At 48.6% G+C, this 18,787-nt stretch overlaps 3 protein-coding genes across 3 annotated transcripts; 2 read left to right on the top strand and 1 right to left on the bottom strand.

Annotated features, from left to right (window-relative positions):
- Nucleotides 1-2,250: 2,250 nt before the first annotated feature.
- Nucleotides 2,251-8,541, top strand: LOC149914560 (olfactory receptor 14C36-like). Its single transcript, XM_090126426.1, has 2 exons — nucleotides 2,251-3,163; nucleotides 8,417-8,541. Exons 1-2 carry the CDS (start codon nucleotides 2,251-2,253, stop codon nucleotides 8,539-8,541), a joined length of 1,038 nt encoding a protein of 345 aa, XP_089982552.1.
- Nucleotides 8,542-8,987: 446 nt separating this feature from the next.
- On the bottom strand, nucleotides 8,988-9,962 carry LOC149914561 (olfactory receptor 14A16-like). The gene has a single exon (XM_090126427.1). It carries the CDS (start codon nucleotides 9,960-9,962, stop codon nucleotides 8,988-8,990), a length of 975 nt encoding a protein of 324 aa, XP_089982553.1.
- Nucleotides 9,963-16,915: 6,953 nt separating this feature from the next.
- LOC149914562 (olfactory receptor 14J1-like) lies at nucleotides 16,916-17,872 on the top strand. The gene has a single exon (XM_090126511.1). The coding sequence runs from the start codon at nucleotides 16,916-16,918 to the stop codon at nucleotides 17,870-17,872; it is 957 nt and encodes a 318-aa protein (XP_089982637.1).
- Nucleotides 17,873-18,787: the final 915 nt, after the last annotated feature.

The raw sequence follows: 18,787 nt of genomic DNA on the forward strand, positions 1-18,787 counted from the left end.
CAGGTGCAAAAGGCACAGTGGGTGCCCCAAGCACAGGGCTGTGGTGGCATTTAGGATGGCCACGAATACCTCCCTTCTGGCCCTCAGCTGATGCTCAGGAAGGAGCTGTCTGTCTCACAGATTTTCCACCACAGTTTACAAGCACGAGCGCACAGCTAGGATCACCCCAGGCACCTTGGTCATCCCTGAGTGTGTGTGTGTGAGCAGTGCAGTCCCTGTTGAATAAAGAGCATGGATTCAGATGAGGGGCTCACACACAGACACCTCACTGTGCACACCTGAACTCAGCTAAGAGGACTTCTGGCTCCCATGATCCTGTGAGGAACAGAATCCCATTTCAGCCCCAGGGTTTGCATCTGAAGATGAAATGCCTAAACTTAGTGTTAGGGTGAGATGGCCTGATAGAAACAGGACAAGGGGAAATAGCTTTAAATTTAAAAGGGGACTGAGGTTAGATGTTAAGAAGACATTTTTTTACACACGGGCACTGGAAAATGTTGCCAAAAGAAGCTGTGGATGACCCATCTTTGGAGGCATTCAAGGTCAGAATGGATGAGATTCTGGGCAGCCTGATCTGGTGTTTGGCAACTCTGGCCATGGCTAGGGACCAGAACTGGGTGATCTTCAAAGTCCCCTCCAGCCAAAATTTTTCTATGGTTCTGTGATGTTACGACTGCATTTACAAGTCATGAATGGAGCATTTCCAGATTTGCCATTTGTTTCTCTCATGATAAAATTTCTTCTTGTAGGAACAACTGTGCTTTCGGAATCCAGTGGATGTTTTGATTAATTGAGCTGACTTTGAAGTACATTCTGTAGCTATGACCCTACTGCGTTGCAGGAGCTCTCAGTTCAGGAGGGCCATGGATACCTCCAGGGAGAGAAGGAAATCACATTCTCTGCTGCTGAGCTGGGTTGGGCTCCTGGGACACAGGGAGCTTATAGTAGTGGGCAGCACAGCAGAGAGACAGCTGTGCCCAGGAGCAGCTCCTGTGCAGCACACAGCAGTGCTGGGAGCATGATCTGCAGGTGACTGGGACAGAAGGAAAGAGCTTACAGGCTGTGAGGTACGTTTGCAGGCTGTGAGATCACTGAAGGAGCATTGCTCACAACCCTTGACAAGGTAATTTCTCATTGCAGGCAATGTTGTGGCTTTTTCTGCGGGGATCACTATGCTGGTGACATCCCATTGCAGATCAGGCTGCAAACTCTGTTTCTTTATCATGGAAAAAGACCTGCTCCAACTGAGGGCTTCCGTGCTGCAGCATCAGAGCACAGCCCTGAGGGCTGCGTGTCCCAGGACGGCTGCAGGCTGTGCAGCCGGGGCTGCAGCCGGATGCCCAGGGCTGTCCTGCAGAGCAGGTCCCTGCTGTGCCCCAGGGGCTGTGTGCCGGGCCAGGGACTCTGCCGCCTGCTAGGCTCAGCACTCAGCACTCAGCACTCAGCACTCAGCACTCAGCGCTCAGCACTCAGCACTCAGCACTCAGCACTCAGCACTCAGCCTGCCCAGGGAGCTGCCCAGGGAGCTGTGGGGAGATGTGTGAGGGGAAGGAGCCCCCCGGCAGGGCAGGGCAGGGCAGGGGCCTTCTGCTGCCACAGCTGCTGCCTGGGCAGGGGGATCACAGCTACACTGCACTGTAGGCTGTTTCCGAAGGCACTTTGAAAGAGGAGAGAGAAGGCAGGGATTTTCCATTTTCTGTACATAGGAAAGAGGAAGTGTTTTAGACAGAAATCTGAAAGGAGCTGTGGAATATGAGCACTGAGAATCCTGAATTGTACATTTCTCATTCTGCTGTTATATGAATCATGTCCTCAAGTGCTTTCAGTTTCTCCTCTCCCAAAGGACAGCACCAGCTGAAATTATCGTAATTCTAAGCAGACGGGAACAATGCACTTTGTCTGCAAACAGGCAGCTTTCTTTAAGAGAACTTTGAATGCACAAAAGTTGAGATGGGAACTCTGTGTGCAGACAGGTAAAGACATGAGACATGGAAATGGCTTGTAAGAGTAAAATATCCAGGCAGCTGAGATATGATCAGAGAAAGAGAGGAAATAAGAGCCCCATAAGCTTCTACTTATTAAGGTACGGTGAAGCTCATTAAAATAAACTCCCGTAATGGAGTTAAAAGAACATTATCCATAGACATAGAAAAACTTCTGTATAGCAGTGGGAAGAGTGTTTGTGCGAATGGTCTTGACTCGTCATTATCTTCTGCACTGTGCACAGGACTCCATGCCCAGGAACTGCAGATGCCCAACAGCAGCTCCATCAGCGAGTTCCTCCTGCTGGCGTTGGCAGACACGCGGCAGCTGCAGCTCCTGCACTTCTGGCTCTTGCTGGGCATCTACCTGGCTGCCCTCCTGGGCAACGGCCTCATCAGCACAGCCGTAGCCTGCCACCACCGCCTGCACACCCCCATGTACTTCTTCCTCCTCAACCTCGCCCTCCTCGACCTGGGCTGCATCTCCACCACTCTCCCCAAAGCCATGGCCAATGCCCTCTGGGACACCAGGCACATCTCCTACGCAGGATGTGTTGCCCAGACCTTCCTGTTTGTCTTTCTGATATCTGCAGAGTATTTCATTCTCACCATCATGTCCTATGACCGCTACGTTGCCATCTGCAAGCCCCTGCACTATGGGACCTTGATGGACAGCAGAGCTTGTGCCACCATGGCAGCAGCTGCCTGGGGCTCTGGGGTTCTCTATTCCCTGCTGCACACTGCCAATACATTTTCCCTGCCTCTCTGCCAAGGCAATGCCATCAATCAGTTCTTCTGTGAAATTGCCCAGATCCTCAAGCTCTCCTGCCCTGATTCTTACTTCAGAGAAGTTGGGCTTATCATATTTAGTGCCTTAATCTTTCTTGCTTGTTTTGTTTTCGTTGTGCTGTCCTATGTGCAGATCTTCAGGGCCGTGCTGAGGATGCCCTCTGAGCAGGGACGGCACAAAGCCTTCTCCACGTGCCTCCCTCACCTGGCCGTGGTCTCCCTGTTTCTCAGCACTGGTATATCTGCCAATCTGAAGTCCCCATCACTTTCTTCCCCATTTCTGGACCTGGTGCTGGCACTGTTATACACAGTGGTACCTCCTGTAGTGAACCCCCTCATCTACAGCATGAGGAACCGGGAGCTCAAGGTTGTCCTCAAGAAACTATTTCTATGTATGTTTTTTCAGCATTAATTATATCTTCATCATCTTCACATGATTACCACAAACTCAAGAAAAGCTGGGAATGGCATCATGTAATATTTCTTTTTTTTTTTTTTTTTTTTCGCTGTTAATTTTTTTTAATTATTGCAATAGTTTTTACTCCACTTAAATAATATTATTAATTGATATTTCCCATGTACATTTCTTTTTCTTACTCCTTAAATCTTTACTATTCTTCAAGCACTTGGTTGTTTGAGTAGATTTAAAATAATAATAATAAAAATAAAATGTAGATTATCATCTGTATCTCAGAGAGCAGCCCTGCACACAGGAGGGCTGCAGGAACCAAGAGCCCAATGCCACACGTTGCAGCAGCCCTGGTGTCTGTGGGGCTGCCCCTCACCGCCCGCTGGGCGCTCCCTCTCTGCTGCCTTGGAGTTGTGCTGCTGCTTCCCTGGAGCCACGGCCATGGGCAGCAGCAGGACGTGCACTTTTCAGTGCTGCTCTCTTTGCACCACCTTTGCACGCTGTTCTCCTTTCTCCTTGCACTTGTGTCAGCCCTCAGGTCCTGCATTACGTAGCAGACCAACAAAAAACACTTTGCCTGCTGTGTGCCTGGAGTTGTCTCAAAGGCTTGGAAGAGCATTGCCATGTCAACAGACTGAAGGCTGGACACTTGGGGAGGAGGGAATCCTGTGAAAAATGAGACAGCCTTGCTCTGCCCAAAACGTTCCCATCATGCTGTAGGATGTTGTGACTGCAAACTTGTTTTTGATGGGCTTGTTTATTGCCACCTCACTCACAGCCCTGGATGGCACACCTGTAAACCTAGGAGCCACAGAAGGACACCAGAGAGATCCTTGAGGTCCTGTTTGGAGACTGTACTGCTTCAAAACTATGGGACAAGCACGCTTACAAGTCAAGGACCCCCCACCTCTCTCTGCTGGATCAAAGCTGGAACCAGGACCTGTGATCTCTTTCTCTGTCTTCCCCCCCCCCCCACCCCCCCCACCCCAACTCTGTCACTCCCTTTTCTTTCTTTTCCTCTCACAAAGTTGTCAAGTAACACAAGGCTTACTTTGATTTCTTATAACATCACAAGGTGTAGCTGCACATGGAAATAAGTGTAGAAGTGCCAGTACCTTACAGATAACTGTAGTGCACAGATTCACATTAAACTGATGCCTGTGTCTGGACACTGAGTGTCAGTTTCACTGTTATCCAACCAGGGGTTGCAAATCAGCTGAGGTTCCCCATCCGCGCTCGTTGTGTAATCAGTGCAACCCACTTACTCCAAGTGGCATCAGTTGCATGATGGGTGGAGGGAACCTTTCGTTTAAACATCCAGTTCAGCACTGGCAGTCGAGGTGCCAGAGGAGCTGTGTTTCAGTACCGACCACTTCAGAAGCAGCCCGAATCCCCTCATATGCAGCTAAGATCTCCTTCTCAGTTGCAGTGTAGCACTCTTTGGACCCTCTGTATACTCGCCTCCAAAATCCCAGGCAGCATCCTCGGGTCTCTCCTGAGGATCTTTACCACAAACTCCAAGTGGGACCTTTCTCTCCAGCAGCAGTGTACAGGATGTTCTTTACATCCTGTCCCAGCCATACTGGCCCTAGGGCCATGGCACGGGCTATGTCCTCTTTAATCTGTTCAAACGCCTGCTGCTTTTGAAATGTGAAGTCATTTTTCATCCGCGTCACCTGATGAAGGAAGTGCACAATAAGGCCATAGTTTGGAACATGCAGTCTCCAAAAGCCCACTACACCCAGAAAAGACTGTGTCTCTCTCTTGCTAGTGGGTGGAGACATAGCAGTGATGTTGTTGGTCACATCTGCTGGAATGTGATGACGCCCATCTTGCCACTTTATACCTAGGAACTGAATCTCCTGGGCAGGTCCATTCACTTTGCCTCGCTTAATAGCAAAAACAGCTTGCAGAAGAATTTGGATTATTCGCTCTCCTTTTGTGAAGGTGACTTCTGCTGCACCTCCCCACCCAACAGTATCACAAATGTAATGCAGGGATCCTTGAAATGCCCACCTCACTCTTTACTCCAAGTTCTCTCACACATTACTCTGAGTTTATTCACATTTTGTGTGTGTGTGTGTTTTACTCACATTTCCTCAGCGTTTACTGAAACATTTCTTCAAGTTTACTCACACTTCACTCTGGGTTTACTCAAACTTTTCTCCGATTTTTACTGACACCCTGCTCCGGGTGTACTCACGCTCTACTCCTGGTCTACCCACACTTTGCTCCTGGTCTTGCTCACACTTCAAGTTTATTCACACTTTAGTCCAGCTTTATTCACACTTCTCTACGTGCTTTACCCATACTTCACTCTGGTTTTTACACACACATTTCTTTAGATTTGCTCTCAATTCACATCCACTTTTCTCTTCCGTCCTCCCCATGGGCAAAGAACCCATAGTTCTGTGGTGGCACCAACCTTTCTGCCACTTATTCAAAGCCTGCCATTTCCTAGACTGCTCTGCATCCCTCACCACCACAGAAGAAGGAGAGAGAAAAATACCACTTGTGAAGCCACTCTCTCAGCCATTCGCCCTAACCCCTGAAATCCTTTTGAATCGGTCGCAGGCTTCCCTGAACAATTTCATCACTGCTTACCTGAACTATCAAGAATGGGTAGTAATCAGAGGAGCGAACCAGACCTGGGACTTTTCTGGTGATGTCGGTGGTGCAGGGAGGCCCCAGGGAGGCCACGCACTCTGGGAGAGGTGGAAGGGCCGAGAGCTAGTAGATGGGTTTAACAAATGGATCACAACAGCAACGATCTGAGGAGGAATGGTAATTTACTAAATCCTACTGAACCAAAGTGTGCCCAAAGTGTGAGTCCCCACGACAGTACAAGGGAAGCACATGCCCTTCTCTGCTGCAAACTGAGTGGGGCCTGAGGGAGAGCCACTGTGGTGCAGTCTGGATCTCCACCTATCTTCCTCTTCACACCATGTGCTCCAGGGAATTCTGCCCCTCCCCTCCCATCAGAATGCTCAAAATGCCCATAAAAGGCAGCAAGTGGAACCAGAACGCTAACTCTTTAACTCCCACTGCTTCACATGATGTTTTGGTGTGGAATACTGACATTAAAAAAAAGCACGAAATCACAACAGCCAGGACCTCACCACCCTCTCTCTGAAAAGATCCTCCCAGTCTCTAATCTAAATCTCAACTCTTGTAATTTAAAACATTTGTACCTTGTGATATCTGCCCATGTTAAAAGTTGATTTCCATCTTGTTTCTGAGCTCTCGGTGAGTACTGGAAGGCTGCAATGTGTTCTCCTCCAGGCTGTTTCTTCTCCCATCTCCCTCAGCCTGTCTTTCCAGGAGAGGTCCTCCAGCCCTCTGATCACCCTCGTGGCTTTCCTCTGGACCTTCTCTAAAAGCTTTACATCATGCTCCAGATGGGGCCTTCTGAGGGCTGAATAGAGAAGGACAGTGCCCTCCCTTGCTCTGATGACCACCTCTCTGTTGATGCAGCCCAGGGTGCAGTTGGCCTCTCAGGCTGCAAGCACACATTACTGGCTCCTGTTCAGGTTTTCATCTACCATCTTGAAGTCCTTCCCCTCAGGGCTGCTCTCTAGGAATTCAACCCTCATGCCTGGGATTGTCCCGACACAAGTGCAAAAACTGGCATTTGATCTTGTTGAACCTCATGCTGTTTCTTTGGGCCCACTTTTCAAGCCTGGCCAGGTCCCTCTGGATGGCACCCCTTCATTCTGTCATGCCAACTGCACCACACAGCTTGGTGACATCAGCACACTTGCTGAGGGTGCTCTCTGTCTCATCATCCATGCCACTGATAGACGTTGAACAGCTCTGGTCCCAAGGCTGACCCCTGTGGACATAACTTGTGATCAGCCTCCACCCGGTGGAGCCGATTTCCCAGAGAGCCATTTACCACAGTCCTTTGGCTGCGACCTTCCAACCAATTTCTTATCCAATGAACACTCTGCCCTTCAAATCCATCTCAGACATCTCTCCACAGAGATAAGGAAGTGATGTGGGACCATGCCAAAGGACTTCCAAAAGTGCAGGGAGATTTCTGTACCACTCTGTGTAACTGATGTACTGACAAAGCATCCACATTATCATTCTGACCATAAAGAACCAGGACATGTATTGAACTGTGGGGCAAATACTGATTTCTCATTTAGATCCTTGTAATATTGAGCTAAAGAAAGCATTGTAGATCCTAGGACTAAGGCTGTGTTATAGTAAACACACATCTTTTTGCAGCACACACGAAGAAATTGTTTATTAGATTGATTCTTTGCTTACAAGTGGCACCTGGTAGATAAGTGTCTTTCTGTAACTTAGCAACCTTCCCTTCAGTACCCAGAGAGCTGTTATTGGAATGGTCTGGAGTTCAGCAAAGGAATCATTACCAGAGCTGCAGTGACACAACAGACTGGGTCTGACAACAAGAACAGAAATAACAACTTGTGCACAGGGGTAATTTGGGAAGTTATTCTTAAATATTAGGGAAAAAAAGTCAGGACATGAGACAATAAAGATTAAATAGAAACATGGCATATCACTTGGATTAGAGTAAATAGGTAAGGAAGAAGAGGATGTGAAATCCTAACTAACAGTGAGCAGATGTATGTGTTGGAAATAATTTATATTATATAGAATAACAGTAAAATGTGTTGTGGGTTAGGTGCAGTTTCAAACAATATATTAACGTGAAAGGGACGCAGAATTCAATCGCTGATCCCAAGTGTGCAGAAAAAAACAAACAAACAACAACAACAAAAAACCCTGCATTGATATGTAGCCATTGACACACACAGTTTGTTGTCTTTGGGTTTTAAGCAAAGAAAGAATAAAACGCTTTGTGCCTCAACCCAGGAATTGCTGAGATGTGTTCTCTCCCCTGTCCTGTAGAGGGGCAGTGACAGAGCAGCACAGGGGGCACCTGGGAGCCAGGCAAGGTGAGCACAGCGCAGCTGGGCGCTGAGTTCCAGGCTGATTTTGGGGTCCCAGCCCCGCAGCATGAGGCTCCGTGTGCCTTCCCCTCTGCAGGACAGCCCGGCCCCACCGCCCCACAGGCAGCCCCTGGCAGCTCAGTGCAGGCACTGTGTGGGGCAGCATGCGTGCAGTGGTACAGAGATGGGCCCCCAGCACAGCCCCTGACACCACATGTCCTCCTTCTCACAGCACCTACTTCCTCCCCTTTAGTTCATCTTCCTCTTCATCATGGTGCACCCTGGCTCACCTTTTAGCTCTTTCCCCCCAGTTTGGCAAACTTCCATTGCTTGTTTTGCCACAATCAACAACTTTCTATCTTGGTCTGGTGTAAGTGCAAACAGTTATATCAAACCCAAGAACAAATCCTTGCACCTGGTGGAGGCAAAAAAGTGATTTCAGAGCTTCTGTGAAACAGGATCATTGATAAAAACAGGGCTGTTCACACACCAGTCAAAGCTAAACACAGAAGTTTTACGACGAGCACACTCTGATTCCTTCTGCTAAAGTAATATATTGTTCAACCGGCTAATACATTGATCCCATTTGCTAATCAAGCCTATATCAGCTCCACGGTGCCTGCTGGCATCTCATTTGCCTGCAGACACAGAGGTGCAACATGGAGGCTGTGAGAAAGTCAGCACTGAGCCAGAGTTCCTATGGGCTCCAGGAGAAAGAGAGCACGGTGATGCCTCAGTACAAGTGGAAGGAAGCCAAACATATGTGTAGGACCGTGATAACCACTAATGATAATTACACACACACACATATATATGAACAGCAAAGAAAAAAGAAGTGATAAACATAAATAAATATTATAATCAGTAAGGAACGTAAGTATGTTATTGTACAAACTGAGTCACTTGTTGAGACATGTGAAGTTTATGCCTGCTAAAATGTGACCAGGGCATCATTTTCCTCACCGCATTCTTGAGCTCCTGGTTCCTCATGCTGTAGATGAGGGGGTTCACTGCTGGAGGCACCACCGAGTACAGAAATGACACCACCAGGTCCAGGGATGGGGAGGAGATGTAGGGGAGCTTCAGGTAGGCAACCATGCCTGTGCTGAGAAACAGGGAGACCACGACCAGGTGAGGGAGGCACGTGGAGAAGGCTTTGTGCTGTCCCTGCTCAGAGGGCATCCTCAGCACGGCCCTGAAGATCTGCACATAGGACACAACAATGAATACAAAGCACCCAAATAAGGCAAGAATACCAACCACAATAAGCCCAACTTCCCTGAGGTAGGCATCTGAGCAGGAGAGCTTGAGGATGTGGGGGATTTCACAGAAGAACTGATCCACTGCATTGCCTTGGCAAAAAGTCAGAGAAAATGTGCTGGCAGTGTGCAGCAAAGCATTGAGAACCCCAGTGCCCCAGGCAGCTGCTGCCATGCTGGCACAAGCTCTGCTGTCCATCAAGGTCCCATAGTGCAGGGGCTTGCAGATGGCAACGTAGCGGTCATAGGACATGATGGTGAGAAGAGAATACTCTGCTGAAAACAAAAACAACAAAAAAAAGACCTGTGCAGCACATCCTGAGTAGGAGATGGTCCTGGTGTCCCAGAGGGCATTGGCCATGGCTTTGGGGAGAGTGGTGGAGATGCAGCCCAGGTCGAGGAGGGCGAGGTTGAGGAGGAAGAAGTACATGGGGGTGTGCAGGCGGTGGTGGCAGGCTACGGCTGTGCTGATGAGGCCGTTGCCCAGGAGGGCAGCCAGGTAGATGCCCAGCAAGAGCCAGAAGTGCAGGAGCTGCAGCTGCCGCGTGTCTGCCAACGCCAGCAGGAGGAACTCGCTGATGGAGCTGCTGTTGGGCATCTGCAGTTCCTGGGCAGGGAGTCCTGTGCAGAGTGCAGAAGATAATGTCAAGATCATTCTCAGAGGCACTCCTTCTGCTATAATTTTTTTTTTTCTTTCTCTCTGCACAATGTTCATTTAGCTCCATAACTTCAATTTAATTTCATGAAGTTTAGCATTCCATAAGCAGAAGACGAGTATGCAGCTTATATATTTTTCTCATTTTTTAATCTTATCCCATCTCCCTGGATATTTTCATCTCTTTCCCTGTCTTTAACCCAACTGCTTTTAAAGCACCCAGTCCCATCCTACGTGCCATTACATTTCTGTTAGAGAAAGCTGCCCGACTGCAGCTTAATTTCATTATTCATGTCTGGAGAATACAACAGTATTGTAATTTTGTTCTATCCTTCAAGAGAGGAGAGGCTGAATGCACATTGTGTGACTGTTCACAGAATGAGTGAGAATAGTGTGAATCAGGAGTCTCAGAGATGTGTTCTAAGTGAACAGCCCCATCTAGATTTCTGCCTCCAGTCCTTTCCCTTCCCCTGCCTTGTCTCTCCTCTTGCACAGTGTCCTTAGAAACATTCTGGCATGCAGTGAATCTGTGAGTCCCCTGCCCCGGGCAGAAGCTGTGGCAGCTGAAGGCCCCTGCCCTGAGGGGGGAAGCCCTCATATGGAACAAGTCATTTTCATAATAAAGAAACACAGACTCTCTGCATCCTGATCTGCAATGGGAAGTCCCTGATTTAGTGATCCCTCCAGTAAAAGCAGCAGCACTGCCTGCAGCCAGAGACTTACCGTGTCTATGGCTGTGAGCAGTGTTCCTTCCGTGAGCTCACAGCCTGCTCACACTCCACATAGACTGTAACTCTCCTTCCTCTCTCTTCTATCCTCATGTCACCTGCGGATCATGCCCCCAGCCCTGCTGTGCTGTGCAGAAGAGCTGCTCCTGGGCACAGCTGTCTCTCTGCAGCACTGCCCCCTTGTAGGAGCTTCCTGTGTCCCAGGAGCCTGGCCCAACTCAGCAACAGAGGATGTGATTTTTTTTCCCCAGGTAATCTCCCTTGAGATGTCCCTGGGTCTCCATGGCCAACAGCTCCTGAAAAACAACCGTGTCATGACTTTACTTTGAAATCTGCTTAGTTAACCACCAAACGTCCAGTGGACAGTGACTAATTCCAGACATATGATTAGAGAGTGTTTGCTGAAACAAAACGGACACACTGAGAAGGTCAGGAAGGGTGGACTTGCCCTGGGCAGGGCACTGATCCAGCTGAGGCAGTGCAGGCATTTCATCGCTAGTTGGAAACTCTGGGGCTGAAATCAGATTCTGCTCCCCACGGACCAACAGGAGTTTCAGGGATTCCTCTGGTTCAGTTCAGATGTGCACAAGGAGTTGCCTGCATGTGAGCTCCTGCTCCGAGTCCTTGGTCCTTCAGCGGGGAGTCAGTTGCCCACACACAGGCCCTGGGTGATGACCAAGGTGCCTGGGGTGCTCCTGGATGTGTGCTAGTGCTTGGGAAGTGCGTGGGAAATCCCTGACTTAGACACCTCCTTTCCTTCCTGAGCATCAGCTGAGGGCCAGAGAGGGGATGGAGATATTCTTGGCCATCCTAAATGATATCAGACCCTTGCATTGATGGCAATTTATGGCACTTGTGTGTCTTTTTTCACTTTTCTCCATGGAGCATGCAGAGGTATGCAGCTGACTAAATGGATGAGCTCTCAAAAGAAGAGGCAGATCTTTCTCTGTTCTACATCTGCTGAATATTCTGGAGCTCAAGGCACGACAGAGCTGACACATCTGTATTGTTTAACAGAAAACACTTCAGTTTTCTATGGGCTCTCAAGCAAACGGTGTCAGAAGCAGCCACGTCATGTCATGTCATGCCAGTTCTCCAGGCTGTCCAGCACACTCACATGCAGCTGCAAATGCAGCACAGGGCCTTCAGGAAAGACAGATCCAGGAGTGTCTGTGCTGCTTAGTCAACTTGACGCCCCACAGTGGATCCAATGCCTTTGTGCCATCTTCATAAAGACCATGGATGCACTGAATCCAATGACCCATCCTGAATAGGTTGTTTTCTTCTGTGCTTTTTCACTATTGAGAACACCAGCACATGCTGGGCTAGAAAGCTTTGAAGAGTTGCAGACCTGAGGTCTTGTTTGGATCTCAGGGATGTGGTTAAATGGCTTCCAAAAGAGACAAGGAAGGGCAACTGCCCTTTCAGAGAGTGCACTGAGCTCATCTTGGGGGAGGCAGAGCAGCCAGGTCAGAGTGAATGGCAATGGCAATGGCAAACAGAGGAGACCAACGGTGTCTGTTCCTGGCTTCCTGATCAGGAAGAGCAAGTGGAAGGTGCCCTTTACATGCAGATAGGAGCCTCGTGTTGTCAGGCCCTTGTCCCATTTGGGGGCTTTTTCCACTGCAGTGTCTGCTGCAGGGACAGCAGAGCAGGGCATGCACCATCCAGAAGAACACTGGAGAGCACAGCTGGCAGCTTCTTGACCAAGCCATAGAGGAACCAAAGAGCAGAGGTGCTCTGCTGCATCTCATACTGCCAAGGAAGGGTTGATGGGGAATGTGAATGTGAAAGAGAAGCTGGTCTGCAGTGGCCATGGGATGGTGGAGCTGAGGAATCTGAAGGGAGGGCAAATGAGAAGCTCACACCTTTGGGCTTCAGGAGAGCACACCTTGGCTTCTTCAAGTGTCTGTGGTGTACAGAACAGCAGGGAAAGGCACTGAGGGAATAGGGTCAAAAAATGTGGCAACTATCTAAGCAACTTGGCTTCCAAGCAGAATATTTCCATTCCGAGGAAGAGGAAGGCAAGTTAAGATGTCAGAAATCCTGCATTATTGTGAATTGATTGTGTTGCTCTAACCCAAACACAGAAAGGAAGCGTACAGGAAATGGAAACAAGAAGTGAGCACCTGGCAGCAATGCAGAGACTTTGTCCAGTGTTCCTGAGATGAGTCTAGGAAAGTCAGAGCTCAACTGCAATTGAATGTGCCCAGGCATATCACAGACAAGAAGGGCTTGTAGAAATATGTAGTCTACAAAAGAAAGGCTAGCGAGAATGTGGGCCCACAGTAGAATGGTGTAGGGAACATGGTGAGACAGGACATGGAAAAGTCTCTGATACTCATTTCCTTCCTGACCTCACGGTTTATTAGTTTGTCTGGTCTTCTTGGAACCCTAGGAGGCAGAGACAGGTGGGAATTGTTGGTGCATGGCAGATGTGTCCTTGGTGAAAAAAGAGGTGATCAGGGAATACCTAAGCAAACAGGATTCTGAGTTGGACGAGACTGACAGGAACCACAGAATCCTTGAGTGGCTTGGATCGGAAGGACCTAAAAGACCATCCAGTTTCAGCTCCCTTGCTGTGGGCAGCGCTGTCATCCAGTACATGAGGATGCTTGGGGCCCTTGACATCTTGAACTTTGCCAGGGATGGGGCATCCACCACTTCTCTGGGCTACCTGTTCCACAGCTGTTCCATGCCTCACAATCATGATCTTAGAAATGTTAAGAATTCCTTCCAAATGTTTAATGTTAGTATCTCCTGTAATTAATAACTATTCTTCCTTGTTTCAGAATTTGGAAATCTGGTAAGAAATCAAGTTTCCAGTTTTTTAATATGAAGAAGATAATGGGTGGAAGATGGAGGGAAGGCATTCTCCAGAGCATTGCCTCTACAGTTCAGATCCCCAACACAAGGCTGATGAGAGCAAGACAAAGTGAGTTTGGGAAGGTTCACTCAAGGTGACTGGGGATGGAGCACTTCACATGTGAGGAGAGACTGATGGAGCTGGGCTTGTCCAGCAAGGAAAACGGAAGCCTGATGGGGATCTGTCCACACAGTGACAGAGCAGAGCTCATTAGGGGACATCCTGGGTCAATATCAGTTGCAAAGTGTTGCTTTAAATTCTTGTTTAAACTGAACAATAACTAAATAAATAAATAGACTTCATTAATGCCTGTTTTCTCTTCCTCTTTTAGATGTCTCCAGATACCTGTCCAGTTTGCTGTACAAGTTCTGAACACCTGAAGAAGATGACAGGAAGGCACAAGGCACAGGAGGGCTCTTCAGGTTGTAATGGGCCCCAGGGGACATTTCCTGCTGAGTCCATCACCTCCAGTGCAGAAATAAGATTGCACAAAGTGCTCAAGAGTACAAAGTCAGAAGGAACAGTGAAGTTTCCTGGAGTATTAATGGGCCCCACTGAGGGCCATTCACAAGCCAGCTTCCCCAGAGACTTGTTAGAGCAGATAATTGGAAGCCATGATTGCAGGCAGACCAAGGCACTGGGATGGTGGCTATGATGCTGAGCAAAGCCTCCTTTGTCTTCTGAAGCAGAAAGGCCAAGGCCTGATCCCCAGAGCCTTGGCAGGGAGATCGTGTCCCTCCCTCATGCTGGCTCAGGGCCCTTCCTGGGGCAGTGGGATGGAGGTTTGTCTGATGTCAAATGAAAGACCAGGGCACAGCAGCTGCCAGACTCTGCATGGGGTGCAAGGATGCCGTGAGGCCAAGTCCCATGTGGGCAGTGTGTCTCATGCCAGGATGAGGCATGTGAGAGGGGCTCAGTCTGAACAAGCAGTCAATCACAACAGAACTTTGAACTCCCAGGCCCAAGGTGGAGGCACCATTTCCTCACTGGTAGCATTTGGTTCTGGAGATGCCGTGTTTGATGCTCACCCACATGCAGAGCTCCTGTCTGACTGCAACACCACTGTGCTCATATCAGCTGTGACAACACAGTGGAGCTGAAATCACTGAGCTTGTCTCCCCTTTACAGCACAGTGACTCTGACATCACTGTAATAATGATCACTGCCACAACCCAGTAATTCTGACATCACTGCTCTCCACACTTTTGAGAGAACATCGTGACTGTGTTACTGAACTCCTACCCACAGTGACACCACAGTCATTCCAACCCACCGTGCTTGTATCCAGCTTGTCATGGAATCCTAGGACAACCCACAATGGGAAGGACCCATAGTGATCATCAGGTCCAACGTTTGGCTCCACACACCCGTCCTAAAAGCAGAGCATATGACTGAGTGTGTTGTCTTGTTACGGAGTCATCTGGATCAATGTGTGTCCGTGACAGAGGGCTGAAGGCTTGGCAGTCCCACTGGCCAAAAAATAAAATAAAATAAAATATATAAAATAAAATAAAATAAAATAAAATAAAATAAAATAAAATAAAATAAAATAAAATAAAATAAAATATATAAAAAAATATTATAATAAATAAAGAAATAAAATAATAATAAAAATAATACAAAAACAGCATCAATGATTGAAGAAGGAAACTTATTTTTACTAAACATGATAGTGGAATGTAAGATAACACAATGTTATAAAATAAAATTGGAATTTAGGGTAATAACTCAAATATAATGAGAGAGCAAGTGTCTGAAACCAAAAGCCTTACTTTGAACTGAAGGCGCACGGCTGGGGCGCGCAGCCACACACTGCCAGGCAGCGAGCAAGTGAGAGATCCCAGGTCTTCCTCCCACGGCTTATCTTCCCCTCTGAACTCAGAGTCCCCTGGGATATGCGGTTCTTCTTCTCTTCTGAGAACCAGGTATCCAGAAAGTTGTCCGTCCACAGAACTGGAGTATTAACTCTTTAATTCCCGGTGCTTTACATGATGTTATGATGTGGAATACTGATAACAAGAATCATAAAACCATGACACCAGATGGGGCATTGGCAGCTTTGCTCGGCACACACAATCTGTTAGGACAAACAATGCTTCCGAAATCAGCTTGGCTACTGGTGATTAATTCATCTGACTTCAAAGTACGTTTTGCAGAGATGACCCTGTTGTCTATCGGGAGCTGCCAGCCCTGCAGCCCCCAAGTCATCTCCAGGGAGAGCAGTGAGGAAGAGAAAATGACATCCTCTGCTGGGCTGGGCTGGGCTCCTGGGACTCAGGGAGCTCCTACAAGTGGGCAGCGCTGCAGAGAGACAGCTGTGCCCAGGAGCAGCTCTTCTGCACAGCACAGCCTGCAGGTGACAGGACGAGAGGAGAGAAAGGGCAGAGAGCTTATAGGATGTGTATGGTTTGAGCAGGTGTTGAGTTCACTGCAGGAGCACTGCTCACAGCCTTTGACAAGGTAAGTCTCACTGCAGGCTTTGACTCTGCCGCCTGCCAGGCTCAGCACTCAGCACTCAGCACTCAGCACTCAGCACTCAGCACTCAGCACTCAGCACTCAGCACTCAGCCTGCCCGGGGAGCTGCCCAGGGCGCTGCGGGGAGATGTGTGGGGGGAAGGAGTCCCACGGCAGGGCAGGGCAGAGGTCTTCTGCTGCTACAGCTGCTGCCTGGGGCAGGGGGATAACAGCTACACTCACCACTGGGTGTTTTTTTTCCAAGGGTGCTTTGCAGGAGGAGAGACGAGGCAGGGATTTTCCAACACCTGTTCTTAGGGAAGGAGAATGAGTTGGAGGCAGAATTCTGAAAGGAGATGTGAAATATGAACACATCTCTGAGAATCCTGAATTGTACCATTCACAATTTGCCCTTATATGAACATTCTCCTAAAGTGCTTTCAGCTGAAATTGCTATCGTTTTCTGCTGACATGAATAATGCTCTTATCCTGAAAACAGACAGCTTTCTCTAACAGAAATTTAAGTGCAGAAAAGAGGTAGGGATGGGCACTGTGAGTGCAGACAGCATAAAGATATGAGGGATGGAAATTGATTGTAAGAGGAAATTATCTAGGAAGCTGAGATATGATTAGGAAATGAGAGGAAAGTAAGAGCTCTTTCAGCTTCTACTTCTTAAGGTACACTAAAGCTCATGCAAGGAAATTGAAGTTATGGAGTTAAATGAACATTTTTCAAAGAGAAAGAAACATTTCTATAGTATAGCAGGAGGAGAGTGTCTGCAAGTTATCTTGACTTCTGTCATTATTTTCTGCACTCTGCACAGGACTCCATGCCCAGGAACTGCAGATGCCCAACAGCAGCTCCATCAGCGAGTTCCTCCTGCTGGCGCTGGCAGACACGCGGCAGCTGCAGCTCCTGCACTTCTGGCTCTTGCTGGGCATCTACCTGGCTGCCCTCCTGGGCAACGGCCTCATCAGCACAGCCGTAGCCTGCCACCACCGCCTGCACACCCCCATGTACTTCTTCCTCCTCAACCTCGCCCTCCTCGACCTGGGCTGCATCTCCACCACTCTGCCCAAAGCCATGGCCAATGCCCTCTGGGACACCAGGCACATCTCCTATGCTGGATGTGTTGCCCAGACATTCCTGTTTGTCTTTCTGATATCGGCAGAGTATTGCATTCTCACCATCATGTCCTATGACCGCTACGTTGCCATCTGCAAGCCCCTGCACTACGGGACCTTGATGGACAGCAGAGCTTGTGCCACCATGGCAGCAGCTGCCTGGGGCACTGGGGTTCTCCATGCTCTGCTGCACACTGCCAATACATTTTCACTGCCTCTCTGCCAAGGCAATGCCATCAACCAGTTTTTTTGTGAAATCCCCCACATCCTTAAGCTCTCCTGCTCACACTCCTACCTCAGGGAAGTTGGGCTTATTGTATTTTGTGTCCCTTTGGAGTTTGGCTGCTTTGTATTCATTGCTGGGTCATATATGCAGATCTTCAGGGCCGTGCTGAGGATGCCCTCTGAGCAGGGACGGCACAAAGCCTTCTCCACGTGCCTCCCTCACCTGGCCGTGGTCTGCCTGTTTCTCAGCACAGGCATGGTTGCCTATTTGAAGTCACCCTCCATCTCCTCCCCATCCCTGGACCTGGTGGTGTCATTTCTGTACTCGGTGCTGCCTCCAGCAGTGAACCCCCTCATCTACAGCATGAGGAACCAGGAGCTCAAAGATGCTCTTCGGAAACTGATGACCAAATGTGTTTCGAAAGCAGTGAACTGCCCACCTTTTCCTATCTAAGAGTTGTAATACAGATTTTAATGGAATCAAACTGTCTTACATGGTTTATGTATTAGTTTTCTAAGTGTAATTTATTGAATGTTTTATTCTGTGTTTTAATTATTGTAATGTTTTTCACTTAAATGTCATTATCCACATCAAGTACTACTCTGTTTGTACCTGTGCAGTGTTGCCCAGTCACAGAGTACATTATAAACCAGGATCTCTGTGAAGCTTATCCAAACAACGGGAATGCAATGACTTTTTCTGTCTTACTTCCTGTGGGACATTTATGGAGCTGCCAGGGTCAGCTGTTCTCAGCACCCCATAATCCAGTACGAAGCATACAGCTGTTAATCAAACTGTGCGGTGACTGCAGCCTGCAATAGCTGACGGGCCATCCCTTGGCGCCTGGCTGGGGTCTGTGCTTTCAGGCTCACATCTGTCAGTGCCTCTGACAGGCCAGCAGCAGCACCTGGTTTGCACGCTGCTTGTCAGATCCCCTCTTCCTCAGTCCCTGTGAGACCTTGTGTAAGAAAATGTCTTGGATATGGGTTCCATCTCAGAGGCTTAACTTTTTCCCTGAAGTCTCCCTTCTGTGCTTCTTTCCATTTACCACACAGAGGTGAGCACTGCCTCCACAATGCCCTAGGGTAGCTGAAGCACACGTGAGAGCCCAAGAAGGTTTGCCCACGACTCTCAGGACATTCTGGAGCATGAATCTGTAGGTAGGAAGTGCAACTGTGGGGTAGCACAGAGCTGCTGGGCAGGTGGTGCAGGTCCTCCTGCAGAGCTCTGTGTCCTTCTCCTTCCTGAGTCAGGTGCCACTTCCATCTCAGGAATGGAACAGCCAACAGAGGTGAGACAGAAACTTTTCAAGAAAAGGCTCAGGGTTGCTCTAAGAGACAGAATTCAGTGATGTGTTGGCGGTGTGTT

Source organism: Phasianus colchicus, chromosome 29, assembly GCF_987193195.1.
Source record: "Phasianus colchicus chromosome 29, bPhaCol1.hap1.1, whole genome shotgun sequence".
NCBI classification, from domain to species: Eukaryota; Metazoa; Chordata; class Aves; order Galliformes; family Phasianidae; genus Phasianus; species Phasianus colchicus.

Bases quoted from the DNA above. Each gene is read 5' to 3' on its own strand.
- LOC149914560 (XM_090126426.1), top strand. From the start codon at position 2,251: ATGCCCAACAGCAGCTCCATCAGCGAGTTCCTCCTGCTGGCGTTGGCA. The intron at 3,164-8,416 runs GTATGTTTTTTC...CTTTCCCCCCAG, and splicing joins CCTCAAGAAACTATTTCTAT to TTTGGCAAACTTCCATTGCT.
- LOC149914561 (XM_090126427.1), bottom strand. From the start codon at position 9,962: ATGCCCAACAGCAGCTCCATCAGCGAGTTCCTCCTGCTGGCGTTGGCA.
- LOC149914562 (XM_090126511.1), top strand. From the start codon at position 16,916: ATGCCCAACAGCAGCTCCATCAGCGAGTTCCTCCTGCTGGCGCTGGCA.